The sequence below is a fragment of the Anomaloglossus baeobatrachus genome, chromosome 1 (assembly GCF_048569485.1).
Source record: "Anomaloglossus baeobatrachus isolate aAnoBae1 chromosome 1, aAnoBae1.hap1, whole genome shotgun sequence".
Classification (NCBI taxonomy): Eukaryota; Metazoa; Chordata; class Amphibia; order Anura; family Aromobatidae; genus Anomaloglossus; species Anomaloglossus baeobatrachus.
The window spans coordinates 77,986,807-78,005,226 of record NC_134353.1 but is presented as its reverse complement, the minus strand read 5'-3'; the positions used below and the strand labels follow the sequence as shown (position 1 = coordinate 78,005,226).

General features: G+C 45.2%; 1 protein-coding gene across 1 annotated transcript in view; it reads right to left on the bottom strand.

Moving 5' to 3' along the window:
- Positions 1-1,644: 1,644 nt before the first annotated feature.
- Positions 1,645-18,420, bottom strand: part of EVC2 (EvC ciliary complex subunit 2) — a 223,451-nt gene continuing 206,675 nt past the window's right edge. The window contains exons 21-22 of the mRNA XM_075346882.1: positions 12,873-12,974; positions 1,645-2,028 (exon numbers count right to left, since the gene is read on the bottom strand). Of these exons, the coding sequence (XP_075202997.1) occupies positions 1,779-2,028; positions 12,873-12,974 (352 nt within the window). The 3' untranslated portion in view covers positions 1,645-1,778. The remainder of the gene's footprint in view (positions 2,029-12,872; positions 12,975-18,420) is intronic.

The window sequence follows — 18,420 nt, the reverse complement described above, 5'->3', positions numbered from 1 at the left end:
ACTTTGCATGTTGTGACATCGCTAGCATCAGCTAGCGATGCCAAGCACGATAGTACCCGCCCCCGTCGCACATGCGATATCTTGTGATAGCTGCAGTAGCGAACATTATCGCTAAGGCAGCTTCACATGCACTCACCTGCCCTGCGACGTCGCTCTGGCTGGTGACCCGCCTCCTTCCTAAGGGGGCGGGTCGTGCGGCGTCACTGCGACGTCACACGGCAGGCGGGCAATAGAATCGGAGGCGCAGAGATGAGCGGGATGTAAACATCCCGCCCACCTCCTTCCTTCCGCATAGCCGGTGGAGGCAGGTAAGGACATGTTCCTCGCTCCTGCGGCTTCACACACAGCGATGTGTGAAGGAAGAACGAAGAACAACATCGTATCTCCTATTGGTGCGACATTATGAAAATGACCGACGCTACACAGATCACCGATTTTCGACGCTTTTGCGATCGCTTATCGGCGCATCTAGGCTTTACACGTTGCGACGTCGTTACCGGTGCCGGATGTGCGTCACTTTCGATTTGACCCCAACGATATCGCAGTAGCGATGTCGCAGCGTGCAAAGTACCCCTCAGGGGATTTGTTTAAAAAAAAAGCAGCAGCAGGTGTCGAGGTGCTAGGATAGATGAATGGATGGATGCAGCAGCTGGTGACGATATTTTGTGGTAGTCGGTATCGTGGTTGGTAGCCGGTGTGGTGGCTTGCAGCAGCAGCGGCAGGTTAGGGATAGCAGTAGCAGTACACTGTAATAGAAACATATGTCAGCAGGGGAACTAGCACAATACAACAGCAGCAGCACAGTGCTAGGTGACCTGAGTACTACTAGTAACATATTAGACTCGTTGCCCAGGCACTTTCTGAAGGGAGTAGGTGCCTTAAATAGCTGCAGGCTCTCAGTTGACCTGAGAGGCACTTCTGGGTTAAGTGTATGCTGACCCTTTAAGAAAGGAGGCGTGGCTGCACACAAGTCCCTAAGGCAGAACCATGAAGCCTGCTGTGAGTACTTAGCCTCCAGGAGACAGCAGCACAGCATACAGCCAATAATAGCTTTATGCGATTCCAGTCTATGTGCATGGTGATCTGGCTTCTTCACACTCTTGTCGTTTGACTATTTCCTTCTTTTCCTTTTATTTCCTTCCGAGCATGTTTTGTCTATACCTCTGTGCGTGAATGCTGGAAGTTCGAGTTTTGTTTCCCCCCCCAGTCTGTCTTTCTGTGTTGGATTTAGCGCTGATCAGGGGTCAGGACTATGCTGGTGGTCCAGACCTCTTCACCTTCAGAAGTACCTTTGGGATAAAAGACAGTTAGGACCCCCTAGCCTTAGGGCCAGTTTAGGAGCCCCTATTCCCAGTTATTATGTTACCATCGTGAACACCTCTCATCTAACAGTACTTTTTAGACATCGAAACCTTTAAATGATTCCCTTTTTGAATTCTGACAGACATAGACTTTTTACATCTAACTCCATGTATTTGACTGTAAAGCAGCTGAAATTTGATTAATTCCAATTAAAACATTTTGCAGCAAAAAATCCTCCAAATACTGTTTAATCCTCTCACTTTCATACTGCGTACAACGACAGCCACATTGTATACCCGAACACCTGCACAATCAAGACATTGCAATATATTTCCATCATTCATGAAAGATTTTAATCATATTTCGCATATGTACATACTTATTTACAGAAACAAGAACTCATCATTGCTTTAAAAAAAATGACACCAACCTTATAAATATTAGCAAAAATATCATATTTAACAGTTTTGTTCGCACTAGGTAGATATAGCACCGGACTTCTTAGAATTGAGAAAGTTCCGCTTCTTTTTGGAATGAGACACGGGAGTAGGAGACGTACTGGGAGCTCGGAAAATAAACAGCTTTTCTCCAGTATCTGGGATGCTTAAAGCTTCAGCGCTTCCAAATTGGTTAGAGAGTGGACCGACCTGCAGGAGCTTGGAGAGACTGTCTGAGTGTGAAAATGAGACGCGCTTCACGGGCCGTAATCTCTTCTTTTTCAGGATGCTGAAAGACAATATATTAAAAGACTCAAGTGAGCGATTCAAATCCCAGAACAACCAGCAAATATCTCTTCACTATCAGACACTAGAAACTACAAAAGTTCATAATCTGCGCGACTCTGCTACCAAGTTTAATACTAAGTACCCTAATTCCTCATGGGTGTGTAAATGGGTTTCTGTACTTTTCACCTGTAAAGGTGTCACGATTTTGCTGGCTTTTTTTGAGGGCTGGGAAGAGGTTAAATATAAACACATAATAAAATACTTGTCCTAGGCCCCCACCTTTCCGCATGTCGCCTATGCTGCAGCTCCCCAGTCCTCAACACTTGTTTTCGATTCTTTTTACGCTGAAGCCAGTAATTAAATGTGATGTGTGTCACCTCTGAGGCCCCATGCAGTACCTTGAGGAGGCGACGCACATCACTGTCAATGATCTGCACTGTACCCAAAATGACCTAGTGTGGGCAATCACTGATATCAGTCCTGGAAGGGAGCACAAAAAAAAACCAAAAACCGGTGTGGGGGATCGGGGAGCTGCAATGGTTGAGAAGATGGAGTAAGGACAGGTGAGTTTAGCGTATTTTAATATTTTAACTTATTCTCTCCCCTGTGTTTATTATTTTTGGGGTCTGGAGAGACCTCAGATCATAATGTCTGAGGTGACTGTTAGGATGGCGGGGGACAGGGGCTCCTATGCTGTCCATCACCCTAGGGGAACCTTGGCTATCCCTAACCTCAGAGTTACTCCAGATGGTAGAGATGCTGGAGTACCGTTCCTGGCTATACTGCTTAGCAGTTCTACTCTGATACCCCCCTCCCTCCAGGGAAGGATGGGGCAGGAGTGTGATGGAAACACAAAGAAAGACAAGGGAAAACCAAACCCGTGATACACTACACACAGACGGAGTACACAATGAGAGAATCAGGAGTAAAGCAAAAGCAGGAAGGTAACAATAGGGCAACAAGTATAACAATGACCAGATAGTCTGGATCACAACACCTCAGTAGACCAGCTAAGATAAACTATAGCTGGCATAGAAGGAAGGAGCTAGCCAGCATATAATAGGAGAGGAGCAGATGTGATTTGCTTCCCCACAACATGTGATCAAAGGAGACTAACAAGCAGACTAGCAGATTAACCCTTGCTAGCCTGCCAATGAGTTACCACTAAGCAAATCAACGTCCAAGTCTGTCTGCGCTGATCACAGACACTTAGAGAAGTTATGTTGTCTGAACAGAACCCGATGCCACCATGATAGTCGGTGAAGTTTGTAAAAATCTGTTTGTGACAATAATAGACATCTTTTCATGCCAACCAGGAAACTTCTGATTCAAATTCATTTTATTTGGACTTATTTCAATTTGCCTTAAACAAATTTTGAGAAATTCGCTCATTTCTAATCAGTGTGACTTTTTAGCGATATATTGACATAAATGACATAAGTTGCACCAGAAGCATTACATGATGATGTTACCAGCCCTTACAGTCCAGCAGGGTAGTCACTAATCTAATCCAACCCTGTAAGGACAGTAGAATTACCACAACCCTTTCTATTAAATTACAAGGAAAACTCCCCTCTATGCTTTCCAGTATGTAATATGTAATTAGTACGGAGATTAGATCAGAGTAATGGTAAAACAGGCCAACAAGGAAGAGAACAAATTTAGAAAACCTCTTAGCGTGCAGGAAAGTGTGTCAGCGGTTTCACGTTGCCGCTGCACTGAGAGAACCCCTACCGAGGCGGCACGTAGCACACCAATAGACAGCGCTAATGGATGGAAAACACACAAAACAGCAAATTATCTGTCTCTCCACATTACTGTCCTGCTTTCTGCCTTATTTCTTGCCAGAAAGAGTAAAATTGATCTCAAGATCTCTTGTGCACTGATCCATTATCCTGAGAAAACCTTTCTCAAATGTATCCTTTAAAAGGGAACATGGCAACATTTAAATCAAGTTTTTAGATTAAATATATTTTTAAGGATTGATTTTTGCTTCTTAGTGTTCAAAAATACATAAAAAAAAGTTTTTTACACTGGTTTAATACTAGATTCGCACTTTCAGTTGTTTTCAGCAGTCTCATTATCATCACAGACAGGACTACAATAAAAGGTAACACTTCAATAAACAATAAACTACAGACAACCCATCAATTCTAATAGGTGGTCACAGCTTTTCAGCAGTCTCATTATCATCACAGACAGGACTACAATAAAAGGTAACACCTCTATAAACAAACAATAGACAACAGAGGACCCATCATTTCCAATAGGTGATGTCACAGCTTTTCAGCAGTCTTACTACTAGCACAGACAGGACTATAATAAAAGGTAACACTTCTATAAATAAACAATAGACAACAGAGGCCCCATCATTTCCCAAAGGTAATGTGACAGCTTTTCAGCAGTCTCATTATCATCACAGACAGGACTACAACGAAAGCTAACACCTCTATAAACAATAGATAACAGAGGTCCTATCATTTCCAATAGGTGATGTCACAGCTTTTCAGCGGTCTCATTATCATCAAAGACAGGGCTACAATAAAAAAGGTAACACTTCAATAAAGAATAGGCGATGCAATAAGTGATGCCACAGATTTTCTCCACCCTCTCCTTGCTCTGCTGTCATCCTCCTCTAACAGCAGCATCTGGATCTAGCTTCAGTCGCTTCTGTTAACCACTTATATGCTGCTGTGTACATTTAAGACATGCAATCAGGATGAATCACATCCATCTGCCCGCCATCTAAAACTTTGCCTAGCTATCCTGTCAGTAGAGCCGCATATGGCACTGCGCATTACAGAGTACCAGACCGATTGATAAAGACGCGTATTTAACATCACACATTCAGTATTCCATCCTCGCCTTTGTACTTTTTTTGTACAGAGAAATCTGCAGGAGACAGCAGAATTTAAATAATAAAAAAACAGCATTTAATGCTTTTCCAGCACAGACAAATCATGTTATTAGAAACTGCTTTTACACGAGTCGGCAACTTATTAAATCTTTTAACAGGAAAAAGTGAGTTATGTCTGAACCAGACGGGAATGTAAATAACACATCACTAGGAAGGAAAAAGCCATAGAAAGACTAAAGACGAGCACATGCAGCTCACAGGGGAACATCTCCTGGGATGGATCCATACGATCTACTGGATCACCCTTTAAATAATAATAGTCACTTTATGACAACACATCTGTTAACTGTTTAGTGGCAGCCGTCAGACACTGCACATCTTCCTCCCGCCCTCCCTCACTTCCTCCCTCTCTTCCTGCCTCACTTCCTCCCTCTCTTCCTCCCGCCCTTCCTCCCTTTTTCCCTTCCTACTTTTCTTCCTTCGTCCATCCCTTCCCTCCTCCCTTCCTCACCCCCTTCCTTCCTTCCTCAATCCCTTCCTCCCTTTCTCACCCCCTTCCTTCCTCCCTCCCTTCCTTCCTCCCTCACTTCCTCCCTCCCTTCCTTCCTCCCTTCTTTTCTCCCTTCCTTCCTTCCTCCCTCCTTTTCTCCCTTCCTTCCTCCCTTTCTCCCTTCCTTCCTCCCTTCCTTCCTCCCTTCTTTTCTCCCTTTCTTCCTTCCTCCCTCCCTTTCTCCCTTCCTTCCTTCCTTCCTCCCTCCCTTTCTCCCTTCCTTCCTTGCTCTCTTTCTCCCTTCCTTCCTCCCTCCCTTCCTCCCTCCCTTTCTCACCCCCTTCCTTCCTCCCTTTCTCCCTTCCTCCCTCCCTTCCTTCCTCCCTTCCTCCTTTCCTTCCTTCCTCCCTTCCTCACCCCTTCCTTCCTCCCTCCCTTCCTTCCTCGATCCTTTCCTCCCTTTCTCACCCCCTTCCTTCCTCCCTCCCTTCCTTCCTTCCTCCCTCACTTCCTCCCTTCCTTCCTTTCTCCCTTCCTTCCTTCCTCCCTCCCTTTCTCCCTTCCTTCCACCCTTTCTCCCTTCCTTCCTCCCTTCTTTTCTCCCTTCCTTCCTTCCTTCCTCCCTCCCTTTCTCCCTTCCTTCCTCCCTCCCTTTCTCCCTTCGTCGATCCCTTCCTCCCTTTCTCACCCCCTTCCTTCCTTCCTCAATCCCTTCCTCCCTTTCTCACCCCCTTCCTTCCTCCCTTCCTTCCTCCCTCCCTTCCTCCCTCCCTTTCTCACCCCCTTCCTTCCTCCCTTTCTCCCTTCCTCCCTCCCTTCCTTCCTCCCTTCCTTCCTCACCCCTTCCTTCCTCCCTCCCTTCCTTCCTTCCTCGATCCTTTCCTCCCTTTCTCACCCCCTTCCTTCCTCCCTCCCTTCCTTCCTTCCTCCCTCACTTCCTCCCTCCCTTCCTTTCTCCCTTCCTTCCTTCCTCCCTTTCTCCCTTCCTTCCACCCTTTCTCCCTTCCTTCCTCCCTTCTTTTCTCCCTTCCTTCCTTCCTCCCTCCCTTTCTCCCTTCCTTCCTCCCTCCCTTTCTCCCTTCCTTCCTCCCTCCCTTTCTCCCTTCCTCGATCCTTTCCTCCCTTTCTCACCCCCTTCCTTCCTCCCTCCCTTCCTTCCTTCCTCCCTCACTTCCTCCCTCCCTTCCTTTCTCCCTTCCTTCCTTCCTCCCTCCATTTCTCCCTTCCTTCCACCCTTTCTCCCTTCCTTCCTCCCTTCTTTTCTCCCTTCCTTCCTTCCTCCCTCCCATTCTCCCTTCCTTCCTCCCTCCCTTTCTCCCTTCCTTCCTTTCTCCCTCCCTTCCTTCCTTCCTCCCTCCCTTTCTCACCCCCTTCCTTCCTCCCTTCCTTCCTCCCTTTCTCCCTTCCTCCCTCCCTTCCTTTCTCCCTCCCTTCCTCTCTCCCATAAAAGCATGTTTTGGCAGTAAAAAAAAGCTGCTGAAAAAATTGTGCTTTTATTCATGTGTTTGTTCATGCTTTTTCACATTCTTTATTTCATGCTTTTTTTGTCATGGCAAGTGTGGGGGTGCAGGCACTGCACCCCCGTGATAGCTGCCAGGTCTCCAGATGATGTTACAGCCAGGACCTGGCTCTCAGTGCCCAGAGCGGTGCCTGCGCCGCTCCCAGCAGTTTAACCCCCTGAATGGTGTGATCAATGCGATTGCAGCATTCAGGAGGCAAGGAGAGGAATCGCTTACCTCTTCCTTGCAAACGAGTCGCTGTAATGCGATGATAGGGACCCGATCACTGCCATAGTAACCCTGGGCATCACCATGACGACCCCGGGTTACTGAGGTATGGATCGCCTCACAGACCAGGGCACCTATGTCACCGGAGTTCCCTCCAGCAAGGTCCCGCGGTAAATACCGCAAGACCTAGGTGCTGGGAACCCCGGTGATGTCATAAGGTGAATCGAGTTCATGCCGGTGGATCACCGGGGTTTCCTAGGTCATTACCATGGAACCTTGGTGGAGAGAACTCCGGTGACATAGGTGCCCTAGAGGCAAGGAGAAGTGAACCAAGTTCATGCTGGTGCATCTACAGGAAGCCCCGGTGATTCACCGGCATGAACTGGATTCACCTTTTGACGTCATCGGCATTCCCTGCAGTAGGTCCCGGGGTAAAGATCGCGAGTTGAGTCTGCAGTCCCTAGTGCCGTCACAAAAAGTATGTACAAAAAAGCAACGTGGGCATTACACGCTTTTTCTCCTGCCTTTTTCACTGAATCCATTGAAGCCAATTGGTGAAAAAAGCAGGAAAAACGCAGAAACAATTGACAGCTGCTTCTTTTTTCAGGAATTAAAGAAGCAAGGAAAAAAGAAGCAGCGTGTGCACAGCAAGTCAGGATTCTCATAGACTTTGCTGGGATGATTTTCCTTGCTTTTATTGATTAAAAAAGTAAGGAAAAACAATAGAAAAACACTAAAAAACACCCTGTGGGTACAAGGCCTGACTGGTGCACCCGGCCACCGGCGGAGAGGAGAATAGCTGAAGGGGGGGGCCGAGTGTTGGCCCCCAGAGCACAGCCCTTTAAAGTGCCAAATTATGTGACTCTTCTGAATAAAGAACATAAACCGTCCACCCTGAAGCCATTACCACAAAATATTGCTAAAGAATCAAATGAATAAACGTAAAACGAATGCACGGCTGAGTGTGATACCTTTAATTGCTGTTTATGTGATGTTTTAGTCTGAAGTCGCTTCTTCGGCTTTGAATCCGTCGGCAGAAAGCACTCACATCCCGCAACGTGACAGCTGTAATAACCTGCTATTACCTGACGTCTGCTGCTTCTACAAAGATGACTAACCATTATAGTAAGACGCATCAAAACAAAAACGTACACAAAGAAGCTCTGCAGGGTGAGACTTCACATCGGTGACGAAGCGTAGCCGCCTGGACAATGCCGGCCTCATTAATGTGCCTTTCCTACAAACCTCTAATTACAGCACAGGCACCATTCATCTCTATGAATCACCGCCATCAGCCGGGCACTGCAGCAGCATCGGGGCCAACATTGGATATCTCAACATAGTAGTGTTTCATCCAATAATATACGTAGGGAAAATGGGTTCTCTGATTTGGACAATATCTAGTTGCTGGAGAGGTCCCTTGACAATAAGCTGATTGCAAAGTGTCCTCCTGCATGGCCCTCCCAAGATCAGCTACAATAAGTGTACAAATTCCCTACAGCAACCCCGCAGGAGAAATTAAGAATTACACTATGCCCACTCAAATGATTGGGTTGCCAGTATAATGTATGACAGGACAGATCCTCTACAGAAGAAATAAAGATCCTAAACAAGCTCACCTGCAGGTAGTTGCTAACTGCCTCCTTGTTCTGTCCTGTGACCATCGTTTTGGTCTCAGAGCAGTTATTGACCTCTCCTGGGTTTGATTCTCCTGCACCCTGGGACGTCGGATTCTCCTGCACCCTGGGACGTCGGATTCTCCGGCACCCTGGGACGTCGGATTCTCCGGCACCCTGGGACGTCGGATTCTCCGGCACCCTGGGACGTCGGATTCTCCGGCACCCTGGGACGTCGGATTCTCCTGCACCCTGGGACGTCGGATTCTCCGGCACCCTGGGACGTCGGATTCTCCGGCACCCTGGGACGTCGGATTCTCCTGCACCCTGGGACGTCGGATTCTCCTGCACCCTGGGACGTCGAATTCTCCTGCACCCTGGGACGTCGGATTCTCCTGCACCCTGGGACGTCGGATTCTCCTGCACCCTGGGACGTCGGATTCTCCTGCACCCTGGGACGTCGGATTCTCCTGCACCCTGGGACGTCGGATTCTCCTGCACCCTGGGACGTCGGATTCTCCTGCACCCTGGGACGTCGGATTCTCCTGCACCCTGGGACGTCGGATTCTCCTGCACCCTGGGACGTCGGATTCTCCTGCACCCTGGGACGTCGGATTCTCCGGCACCCTGGGACGTCGGATTCTCCGGCACCCTGGGACGTCGGATTCTCCGGCACCCTGGGACGTCGGATTCTCCGGCACCCTGGGACGTCGGATTCTCCGGCACCCTGGGACGTCGGATTCTCCGGCACCCTGGGACGCCGGATTCTCCGGCACCCTGGGACGTCGGATTCTCCGGCACCCTGGGACGTCGGATTCTCCTGCACCAGACGTCGGATTCTCCTGCACCCCGGGACGTCGGATTCTCCTGCACCCCGGGACGTCGGATTCTCCTGCACCCTGGGACGTCTGATTCCCCTGCACCCTGGGACGTCTGATTCCCCTGTACCCTGGGACGTCTGATTCCCCTGCACCCTGGGACGTCTGATTCCCCTGCACCCTGGGACATCGGATTCTCCTGCACCCTGGGACATCGGATTCTCCTGCACCCTAGGACATCGGATTCTCCTACACCCTGGGACGTCTGAGTCTCCTGCACCCTGGGAGGTCTGAGTCTCCTGCACCCTGGGACGTCTGATTCTCTTGCACTCTGGGACGTCTAATCAACAAAGCAGTTCCTTCTCTTCCACTCTGCTCTGTTGACTGGTGTCACTGCTGATGTCATGTTGACTGACAGCCGGTTCCCAGCTGAGTTAAGCCCCCTTCACACACCCATGATAAAAATGCACGTTTTTCACAGTCCATGATGTGGATGCGTATGTGTGTGCATGTTCCATGTGTGTGTACAGTGTGTGCTGTCTGTTTGCTATCTATGATAGCACACAAACAGCATGTACTTCTATACTCACCTGTCCCTGGTGCTGCTGTCTCTGGCACTGCTGCCGCTTCTGGGTCCGCAGTGCAGTGAATATGCATGAGCATAATGATCTGGCCCAGAAGCAAGTGACAGCAGCAGACAGCAGGGCTGGATATAGGAATATAGAAGTATAGAAAATCATTCTATTTCAAAGACACATGTTTTCTCCAGTACATGTCACTCTGATATCACATGGATCACATCAGTGTGCAGTCCATGTCACACCCGTGCTGCCAGAGAAAAATGGACATGTCGCTATGTGGAGTGCATGGAGACACGTGTGCTTCACATTGACACACGTCCGTGAGAAAACAGGGATGGGTGCGCAGACCCTATGATTTTAATGGGTCTGTGTATCCATGTCTGCGGTACGTATGAAAATGGACATCACGCAAACTGGAATCACGGACATGTGAAGGGGGCCTTAGACTGCGTTAACATGACACCGTTAGCGAATCCCTGTGGACAAAGCAGAGCAGAATTCGCCATTAAGTGCTTGGCTCCATTGAAAAAAAAATAAAAAAAATGGCCTGTATAACCTTTTAACTGAACGATCCCTTATATAGTATCCCTATAAAACTTAGTGGTGAGGCTTTATGCAGACTGGAGTTCTTTCTACTGTTCTTAATAAAAAGCATGCACACCTCTTTATGCAAACCAGAAAATCAGATCTTGCAGTCATTGGCTGGCATAGATTTGCTCTATAATTTACACCTCTTTCGGGCATAAATAGCCAACTGACTGTAGCCAACCTCCCTGGACGTGGCCACAGCAGGAAAATTGATGACAAAGCAAAGAGACGGATAATACGAATGGAAACAAAAGAGCCCAGAAAAACGTCTAAATAGATTAATGGTGACCTTCAAGCTCAAGGAACATCAGTGTCCGATCGCACCATCCATCGTTGTTTGAGCCAAAGTGGGAGACGATCAAGGAGGACACCATTGTTGAAAAAAAAACATAAAAAAGCCAGACTGGAATTTGCCAAACTACATGTTGACAAGCCACAAAGCTTCTGGGAGAATGTCCTATGGACAGTTGAGACAAAATGGAACTTTTTGGCAAGGCACATCAGCTCTATGTTTACAGATGGAAAATGAAGCATATTAAGAAAAGAACACTGTCCCTACTGTGAAAAATGGAGGAGGCTCTGTTATGTTCTGGGGCTGCTTTGCTGCATCTGGCACAGGGTGTCTTGCATCTGTGTAGGGTACAATGAAATCTCAAGACTATCAAGGGATTCTAGAGAGAAATATGCTGCCCAGTGTCAGAAAGCTTGGTCTCAGTCGCAGGTCATGGGTCTTGCAACAGGATAATGACCCAAAACACACAGCTAAAAACACCCAAGAATGGCTAAGAGGAAAACATTGGACTATTCTGAAGTGGCTTCTATGAGCCCTGACCTAAATCCTATTGAAGATAAGAGCTGAAACATGCCGTCTGGAAAAGTCAACCTTCAACCACGAGACAACTGGAGCAGTTTTCTCTTGAGGAGCGGCCAAAATACTTCTCGAGAGGCGCAGAAGTCTCATTGACAGTTACAGGAATCGTGTGATTGCAGTGATTGGCTCAAAAGATTATGCAACAAAATATTAAGCTAAGGAGGAACCATCATTTCTGTCCAGGCTGATTTCATGAGTTTTATTTTTATAAAAATTCTGGGGAAGCAGAAAAGCAGCAATGTCGGACTTTCATTTGGTCATTTTCATAGATTTTTTACTTTCCCCATCCTCCTGAGCTGAATGACGCCTCAGACGCTATCCACATAGGCTGGAAAAATCTCTCACCTGCGCAAACATATTGCCAGCTCGCGCAGGCGAACTTCGCTCTGCCCTATTGCAGGCAGAGCCGAAAACATAGGTGTTACTGCGCAGGTGTGAGATTTTTCCTGGCGATGTGGATGACGTCACCAGCTTCATCCATATCGACAGGCAAAGTCTCGCGCCTGCACAGAGAACTTGCCAGTTCGCACAGGCGCACTAATGTTTTCGGCTCTGCCCGCAACAGGGCACAGCAAAATGCGCCTGCGCGAGCCAGGAATATGGATATTTTGCCCGCCTACGTGGATGGCGTCTGAGGCGTAATCCACGTCAATCAGCTCAGGAGAACGGCGAAAGGAGGGACAGAAGGCAAATACTAGGACGCCGATTGAAACGAACCGGACAATTTACATACCAGGCGGATTATTTTATAAAGGTATTTTGGAGGCTACAGGTGTGTCACATTCAATGCAGCACAGGTACTGCTTAGGGGGCTACTTTTAGTTTAGAAGGCCAAAATCTGGTGACCGGTTCCCTATAAATTTCAGCCGTCGGTCCTTTTGCACTTTCTGGACAAAAGCTGCTGACAGAGGAGTTTGGCAGAGGCTCTTTCATAGGTAGTGCAGACAGACAAGTGTTCCTACATATATTGGGAAGTCAGAGGAGATAGCTATCGCCCCAAGTACTTGTCTGGCTGACAGTCATCTGATGTGGGTCTTTACTGTTGGTAATTCTGGGTGGTAGAGGGTAGCCGCACCATGACACATGGAGTTGTAGGTAAAACCAAATGCGCAATTAAGCAGAGTTTTGTCCCACCCAGTCCAAGGGGAACGCCAGCATAGTTGAGGTCATGAAGGTGTCCATGCACCACAGAGGAGACCATACAAATAAAGAATGTAGCCCAATGTGTATGGTGACCTTATCTACGACTTTAGAAATAATGGCTAATTAACATATATCCCGTTACTTCGTTAATCACCTTCGTTTCTTTCTTGCAGATAATGGACTTTTGTCCTCGTCATTGTTCACCAAACCTTCCCTGATCCGCTTCTCGAGGACCGTCCACAGCTCCTGCTGTTTTCTGGAGGAGAAAATAGAAATAGGAATTAATGCCGCTCGCATTCGTCACCATGATCTGTCCTTCAGATAAACACCTAATCCTTCTCTGCTGCACCTCAGATTTATTACTAGAGGTCTGGAAGATTGATTCATCCCTGCCGTGTGCATTTTCAGAACAAATCTTAAAAGATGAGCAGATGAAAGAGCTCTGCGGTTCTCCTGATGGGAGCGACGTCGCCGGCACAATTTACCGATGCAGCGAGTACTAGCAAATGTTCAATAAATTACATCAAATGGACAAATCTGCAGACGTTCAACAAAACAACAGTGCAAATAGTCTCACATTAAAAATATTTAACTATTTTGGCTATGCAGCTCTTATGTACATATATCACAAAAGTGAGTACACCCCTCACATTTTTGTAAATATTTTATTATATCGTTTCAGGGAACAACTTTGAAGATCTGACACTTTGATGCAATGTAAAGTAGTCAGTAAAATTTAATGTGACCTGTCAACAACAACACACAGACATTAATGTCAAAACTGCTGGCAACAAAGGTGAGTACACCCATAAGTGCCAAAATAGCCATTTTTCCTCCCTGGTGTCATGTGACTCATTAGTGTTACAAGGTCTCAGGTGTGAATGGGGAGAATGTGTGTTACATTTGGTGTTATCCCTCACACACTCTCTCATACTGGGCACTGGAAGCTCAACATGGCTCCTCATGGTGAAGAATTCTCTGAGGATCTGAAAAAAATAAATTGTTGCTCTATGTAAACATGGCCTAGGCTATATGAAGATTGCCAACACCTTGATACTGAGCTACAGAACAGTGGCCAAGAACTATTTTTCTCTGCTGCCATATCCAGGGAGATTAGCTATGGTGCGTAGCTAATCTACCTGGATGTGGCACCAGAAAAAATATGATGAGGGGTTGCAAAGCAGGATAATCCAGATGGTGGATAAGCAGCCTCAATCAAGTTCCAATGAAATCAAAGCTGTCCTGCTGGCTAAGGGGGCATCAGTGTAAGCTCAAACTACCTGCCCACATTTGAATGAAATTAAACACCATAGAGGAGACCCAGGAGGACCCCACTACAGATCCATAGACAAAAAAAAACAAACCAGACTCCAGTTTGCCAAAACATATTTTAGTAAGCCAAAAAATTATCCTGGGAAAGTGTCTTGTGGACAGATGAGACCAAAATAGAGCTTTCTGTTAAAGCACATCATTCATATGAATACACATCATGTATGAATATTTTAGAACGTCATTTGCAGAGTCAACAGCTGCATGGAGATCAAACAGCTGAAGGAGTAGGGAAACACTTCCTAGAGACGGCCAGACTTGTCATAGAGAAGACAGAGGTGGTTTATTACTATCTCTGCGTTCCCGATTGCGGCGCAAAGCAGTGCTGTACATAAAGGTTAGGAAGAAGTGAGAGCGGATCCTCTTCCCATCCTTGTGATTATGTGATCACTAAGAGAGCAGGAGATGTGGATCTTATTTAAATTGGATTAGTTTAAATGCCCTCAAATGTCTTTTATTATGGGAGGCACAATGATGGGTGAAATACATTTAAAGAAAAAAAGTTGCTACCAGTTTAAAAACCGCTGTTTTCAAACTTACACCATTGTAAAAATATAAAATGTCGATATATAATAATAATAATAATAAAAAATAATAATAATAATACACAATTTTGTGGTTATAAGAAATGTGAAAAATACACCTATTTCCGTTTTTCTTCAATAATGGTGAAAAATAAAAATAAAATCTGAATATAAAAATTAGATCTCGTGTATAAAAAAGGCAAATGTACAGGTGCTTCTCAATAAATTAGAATATCATCAAAAAGGCATTTTATTTCAGTAATTCAATACAAAAAGGGAAACGCATGTATTATATAGAGTCATTACACACAGAGGGATCTATTTTACCACAAAACACCTGCAAAGGCTTCCTAAGCGTTTAAAATGGTCCCTTGGTCTGGTTCAGTAGGCTCCACAATCATGGGGAAGACTGCTGACTTGACAGAAGTCCAGAATGCAGACATTGACACACTCCACAAGGAGGGTAAGCCACAAAAGGTCATTGCTAAAGAAGCTGGCTGTTCACGGAGTGCTGTATCCAAGCATATTAATGGAGAGTTGAGTGGAAGGAAAAAGTGTAATAGAAAAAGGTGCACAAGCAACCAGGATAACCGCAGCCTTGATAAGATTATTAAGAACAGGCTATCCAAAAATTTGGGGGAGATTCACAAGTAGTGGACTGCTGCTGGAGTCAGAGCTTCAAGAGCCACCACATACAGACGTATCCAGGACATTGGCTACAGGTGTCACATGCCTTGTGTCAAGCCACTCACGACCAATAGACAATGCCAGAAACGTCTTACCTGGGCCAAGGAGAAAAAGAACTGGACTGTTGCTCAGTGGTCCAAGGTGTTGTTTTCAGATGAAAGTAAGTTTTAAATTTAATTTGGAAATCGCGGTCCCAGAGTCTGGAGGAAGAGTGGAGAGGCCACAATCCAAGCTGCTGAGGTCTAGTGTGAAGTCTCCACAATCAGTGATGGTTTGGGGAGCCATGTCATCTGCTGGTGTTAGGTCCACTGTGTTTTATCAAGACCAAAGTAAGCGCAGCCGTCTACCAGGAAACTTTAGAGCACTTCATGCTTCCCTCTGCTGACATGCTTTTTGGTAATGGAAATTTCATTTTCTAGAAGGACTTGGCCCCTGTCCACACTGCCAAAAGTACCAATACCTGGTTTAATAACCACAGTATCATTGTACTTGATTGGCCAGCAAACTAGCCTGACCTAAACCCCATAGAGAATCTATGGGGTATTGTCAAGAGGAAGATGAGAAACACCAAACCCAACAATGCAGACGAGCTGAAGGCTGCTATCAAAGCAACCTGGGCTTCCATAACACCTCAGCAGTGCCACAGGCTGATCACCTCCATGCCACGCTGCATTAATGCAGGAATTCATGCAAAAGGAGCCACAACCAAGTATTGAGACATTTACTATACAGACTTTTCATTAGGCGACAACATTTCTGAGTGTATATCATTTTTCAGTTGGTTTTATATAATATAATATTCTAATTTTCTGAGATAATGACTTTTGGGTTTTCATTGGATGTAAGCCATAATCATCAATATTAAGGCCCGTTTCACACGTCAGTGAAAAACACAGACGTTTTTCACTGGCGTGTAAAACACGCACATGTCCCTGCGTGTGCCGTGATTCACGGCACACGTGGGTTGTCTAAGTGCAATCTGGGCTCCGTTCTCCGTGGCCCATGATTGCACTTAGAAATCAACTCACCTGTGCCCGCTCCCGCTCTCCATGGTGCTGATCGCTCCCGCGGTGCAGCATCCGGCCGGCGCTGACCCCCGCAGCAGCTGCTTCCGGGTCGGCTGTGTCGCGCATCATTAAGATGTGCGACAGTAATCAGCCGGCTTAGAAGCAGCAGGGAGAACGGGCTGCAGAGAGCGCGGCTGAAGCCGGGTGAGTAAAAATGTTTATTATTTTAAATGCACGTTTTTTTCTGGCACGTGTTTCACGGACCACACCACTGCGTGGTCCATGGGACATCAGTGATGAAAGAAAAAAATGGACATGTCTCCGTGGGGCAATCACGCACACGCGGGTACGCCGCACGGAGACACGTGCAGTAAAAAATCACTGACGTGTGAGCAGACCCATTCATTATAATGGGTCTGCGTATGTCAGTGATTCTGGTACGTTTAAAAAAAAGCACAAACGTACCAGAATCACTGACGTGTGAAAGGGGCCTAACAGAAATAAACACTAGAAATAGATCCCTCTGTGTGTAATGACTCTATATAATATATAGGAATAGATCCCTCTGTGTGTAATGACTCTATATAATATATAGGAATAGATCCCTCTGTGTGTAATGACTATATAATATATAGGAATAGATCCCTCTGTGTGTAATGACTCTATATAATATATAGGAATAGATCCCTCTGTGTGTAATGACTCTATATAATATATAGGAATAGATCACTCTGTGTGTAATGACTCTATATAATATATAGGAATAGATCACTCTGTGTGTAATGACTCTATATAATATATAGGAATAGATCCCTCTGTGTGTAATGACTCTATATAATATATAGGAATAGATCCCTCTGTGTGTAATGACTATATAATATATAGGAATAGATCCCTCTGTGTGTAATGACTCTATATAATATATAGGAATAGATCCCTGTGTGTAATGACTCTATATAATATATAGGAATAGATCCCTCTGTGTGTAATGACTCTATATAATATATAGGAATAGATCACTCTGTGTGTAATGACTCTATATAATATATAGGAATAGATCACTCTGTGTGTAATGACTCTATATAATATATAGGAATAGATCCCTCTGTGTGTAATGACTCTATATAATATATAGGAATAGATCCCTCTGTGTGTAATGACTCTATATAATATATGTGTTTCCCTTTTTGTATTGAATTACTGAAATAAATTAACTTTGTGATGATATTCTAATTTATTGAGATGCACTTGTATATTGGTAAAAAAAAAAAATTGGAGCTCTTAAAACCGCATGTATGAAAGAACAAAATGGAAATGTGCCGTTAAAGGGTAAATAGGCCCGGTCTTGAAGTAGTTAAATTGTTATTGTGGATCTATTTAAGGTCACCGCTTACATGGGGGAAAATCACCTCTACAAATTACATGTCATTATCATTAATAAAGCCACAGGTTGTCTGAACGCCTGCCATTGTACATCTGCTCAGAACATATGCAGCCGGTCGGGAATCGTTCATTACCTCTGGCACAGGCCTAATAAATACAAAGCAGGAGAATGGTAAACTGGAGACCACAGACCAATACAGCACCACCGAATATATCCCTTAATTTTTTGGGGTGAAAAAATGAAAACTGACTTCTAAACGGTTGCTAAGGACAACAATGACTATCTTTGCGGTCCATAGCAACCAGAATTCAGCTTGATTTTTTCCGCTCAGTCTTTGTTGTCCATAGCAACCAGAGCTCAGCTTTCATTTTTTTTTTAAAACTGTTGTAGTGAAATGAAAGCTGCGCTGTGATTGGTTGCTACAGATAGCAAATGCAGCTATTATTTTAGACATTTTTTTTTATCAATTCTGCCCACTTGTTTTTTTATAAAACAGCATATGTTTGCAATCCTGGAATAAGTTGCGGTCGAAAAAAACCTCAAACTAATGTGCTGAAAATTATTTAATCTAGCTATATACCTACATTTGTACCTTTTTTTTAAAAAAAAAAATAATAATTAAAATGCCCTTATTTTATATGCATTTTTGTAATTTTTTTAATGCATTTTTTTTCGAGCTGTGTTGTAAGCATTAATCACTGAATCTTATGAATTGTAGTATCAAAAATGCAGCAAAAACTCATTAATAAGTGAGTGAAAAAAAAGTGTAGA